This window comes from Mizuhopecten yessoensis, unplaced genomic scaffold (genome assembly GCF_002113885.1).
Source record: "Mizuhopecten yessoensis strain PY_sf001 unplaced genomic scaffold, ASM211388v2 scaffold8937, whole genome shotgun sequence".
NCBI lineage: Eukaryota > Metazoa > Mollusca > Bivalvia > Pectinida > Pectinidae > Mizuhopecten > Mizuhopecten yessoensis.
The window spans coordinates 41,489-44,960 of record NW_018407797.1 but is presented as its reverse complement, the minus strand read 5'-3'; the positions used below and the strand labels follow the sequence as shown (position 1 = coordinate 44,960).

At 52.1% G+C, this 3,472-nt stretch overlaps 1 protein-coding gene across 1 annotated transcript; it reads left to right on the top strand.

Moving 5' to 3' along the window:
* Positions 1 to 901: 901 nt before the first annotated feature.
* LOC110456894 lies at positions 902 to 2,858 on the top strand. The gene is made up of 2 exons (XM_021507933.1): positions 902 to 1,114; positions 1,209 to 2,858. The coding sequence occupies exons 1-2, from the start codon at positions 902 to 904 to the stop codon at positions 2,856 to 2,858; spliced, it is 1,863 nt and encodes a 620-aa protein (XP_021363608.1).
* Positions 2,859 to 3,472: the final 614 nt, after the last annotated feature.

Here is a 3,472-nt window from a genome sequence, read left to right as displayed (position 1 = left end):
GGGTGACCTCATCCTTGCACAACTGTCTGAAGGCCTCTGCAGCTTTGCAGTGTACACTGCTGGCCAATTTGGTTCTTACCAGGCAAGCCTCTGTGCTTAAAGGTAAGCCTATTGAGGAACCTTACCTTTCCAGGCTTTTGTCCTCTCCCTTCGAGGGTCCTTGGCTCTTTGGGGGTGCCCTTCATTCTATTCAGAAGGAAGTTAAGGAGGACCCAGTAGCCTCGGCACTTTTGGTTTCAAAAGTGTCGACTGCTGGTAAGGCTGGACCCCCTCGGGGTTCGGGCCAGGCCAAGAAGAAGGCTAAGTCGAGGCCTCGTCAGACTCGGTCTGCGGCTAAGGCTAAGTCTACCTTTAAGGCCAAAGCCAATGGTAAGGGCAAGCAGAGTGCCAAACCCTCTGGGGGTAAGAAGCAGACTTCTCCCCTCCTTCCACAACTCTTCCGTTTCAGTCCGGGCAAGTAGATCAGAGGTCTCTTTTACCCGGTCTCATAACGGTCGTAGACAGCCCCATAGACGTTTGGGAAGGTCTTGGCCTTCCTCAACCGGACCTTCCAGTAGGAGGTCGACTGTCCGCCTTCCTTCCTCAATGGAAGGAGATTACTCAGGACAGTTGGGCATTGTCAATAGTTGCGGAAGGATTGAGCATCCCGTTGTTACGGGAACCTCTGCTCACAGCAAAGCCAACCTTTTTCCCACCCCCGGTGTATCTAGAGAAGGCTCTAGCTGTCAGACGGGAAATTGCTACTTTAGTCGAGAAGGGTGCAATCGAGGAGCTCCCACTGCGCCGGTACTCTCCAGGCTTCTATTCCCGATTTTTTCTGGTGAAGAAGAAGTAGGGAGCTTGGCGCCCGATTATAGACCTAAGTGCCTTCAATCGGTTCGCGGACTCTCCCCACTTTCAGATGGAGACCCCAAGAGGCATTATTGCCTCGGGCAGGGAGGGAATGTGGGCTACTTCAATAGACTTGAATAATGCCTACTTCCACATTCCCATCAGGAAGTCGGACAGGAAGTATCTTCGCTTCTCATGCGAGGGCAAGATATTCCAGTTTCGGGCTATGCCTTTTGGCCTTACCACAGCCCCAATGGTTTTTACCAAACTACTGCAGGTTGTGGTAGGTTTCCTGCACCAGCGGAGTATCAACATCCATATTTACTTCGACGACTCCCTCATGCTTCATTCACTGAGGGAGTCCCTGGTTTCTCAAGGTCGGGTTCATCCCCTCCCGAGAGAAGTTAGAACTGTCTCCCTCCCAGGACTTTGTGTTCCTAGGCTACCGGTTCAACGTAGCCAGGGGTATAGTCCTTCCAACTCAGGAGAAATTCATCAAGGCAAGGAGTCTGGTGCTTCAGTTTACCCAGAGTTCTGCGGTACAGGTTCGTTGGTACCTCAGTTTGCTGGGGTTTCTCAACTCACTAGCAGATGTAGTTTCTCTTGGAAGGCTGCACATCAGACCTCTGCAGATGTTTCTTCTCAGCCATTGGGTTCCAGCGTCGCGGGATTGGGAGGCTTTTATTCCTCTCAGTCAGTCGGTCAAGGAATTTGCCCAATGGTGGACAATTCGGAACAATGTCCTGAAGGGGGTGTCCTTGCACAGGAGCTCACCCACCATGACCCTGTATACCGATGCGTCCAAGACAGGTTGGGGGGCGTACCTGAACGGGCAGGCTCGCTCAGGTTCGTGGACAGGGGATCATCTTTCCGAACACATCAATGTGCTGGAGATGAGGGCAGTGTTGTTGGCCATCCAGGACCTCAGGTCTTATCTGCAAGACCAGGTGATTTCCGTGGCAACAGACAACTTAACTGTTGTAGCTTATTTGCAGAAGCAAGGGGGCACCAGGTCTCACGTCCTGTGTGTCCTGGTCATTCGCATTTTGCTACTTTGCCAGGAGTGGTGCCTTACCATTCAGGTCAAGCACCTTCCAGGCAGACTCAATGTTCTTGCAGACACCCTGTCAAGACGTCTTCAGCCGGTTCTGACGGAGTGGCAGCTCGATCCATCCATATTCCGAGCAATATGTCTGGTTTGCCACAGCCTTGAACCATCAGTTGCCGACGTTTGTGTCTCCCGTTCCAGATCCAGCAGCATGGGGATTAGATGCTCTGTCTCTGGACTGGAAGGGGTTGCATGCCTACGCCTTTCTCCCCTTCGACTTGGTGGCCAAGGTCCCCCAGAAGTACGAGGAGCAGCCTTGCTCTCTAATTCAGGTGGCTCCCTTGTGGCCGAGTCAACCATGGTTCCCTCAGCTTCTATCGTTTCTGGTGGAAGAGCCTCTGGTCCTTCCACCCAGGTGGAACCTGTTATGACAGCCGAGGTCCAGAATCATGCACTCCCGCCCGGATATACTCCACCTTCACGCGTGGAGGCTATCTCCGGTGGTCTCGCGCAGAAGGGGTTTTCTGGACCGGTGTCAGACTGTATCGCTAGGTCCATTAGGTCTTCTTCCGCGGCAGTCTACCAGTCTAGGTGGAGCATCTTCTGCGATTGGTGTGGTCAGAGGCAGGTTGATCCACTCAAGGCCTCTGTTCCCTTAATTGCAGATTTGTTACTGCATTTGTTTCGCAGTAAGAAATTAGCTCCTGGTACCATTGCCGGCTATCGGTCGGCTATAGCTGGTATCTTATCTTATGCAAGGCGACCAGAGGTAGGATCTTCCTCCTCCTTGTCCGCCCTCATCAGAGGCTTTACCATTGAGAGACCTAGAGTTAGGCGTCTAACTCCTCAATGGAATTTAGCTTTGGTTCTGGAGTCCCTTTTGGGTACTCCTTACGAGCCTTTGAGTCTAGCCTCCTTGAAATTCTTGACTCTCCAGACTGTGTTTCTGGTCACCCTTGGCTCGGGGGAGAAGGCGTAGCGAGGTTTATGCCTTATCAGCACATTCCTCCTGTTTACGTTTCGGCAGGAATTACTCCTCCGTGACTATCAGGACGGAACCTTCTTTCGTCGCCAAGAATCAGGTTCCGGGGTTTTCGCCGGAACCTGTCCGCATTCCTTCTCTCTCTGACCTGGTTGGTAAGGACGAGCGTGATCGTCTTCTCTGCCCTGTCAGAGCTCTCAGATATTATCTGGACAAGACAGGTGGGGATCGAGTATCACAGTCTAGGCTTTTTCTGCCCATCAAGAGTGGCCATTCCAGTATTTCGGCACAATCCATCTCCCGATGGATTTGCCAGGTTATTAGGCTGGCTTATGAGTCGTCTTCGGATGATGTCAGAAGACTATTCAAGGTTAGGGCCCATGAGGTTAGGGCTCTGGCAGCGTCTTGGGCCCTTCTCAATGGCGCTCCCTTTTCAGAGGTTATGTCCTCAGCCTTTTGGCGAGGACACACTACCTTTACAGAGTTCTATCTGAGATCACTGTCGTCCTTCTCAGACAAACTTTACTCTTTGGGTCCGGTGGTTGTTGCCCAGTCAGTGGCTTGCCCACCCACCTCAGAGTAGAGTGTTCTCTGTTTTTATTTTTTTTATG

Excerpts from the sequence above, each read along its gene's own strand:
- LOC110456894 (XM_021507933.1), top strand. The coding sequence starts at position 902 with ATGGAGACCCCAAGAGGCATTATTGCCTCGGGCAGGGAGGGAATGTGG. Across the intron at positions 1,115-1,208 it reads CCAAACTACTGCAGGTTGTG|GTCGGGTTCATCCCCTCCCG; the intron begins GTAGGTTTCCTG and ends TGGTTTCTCAAG.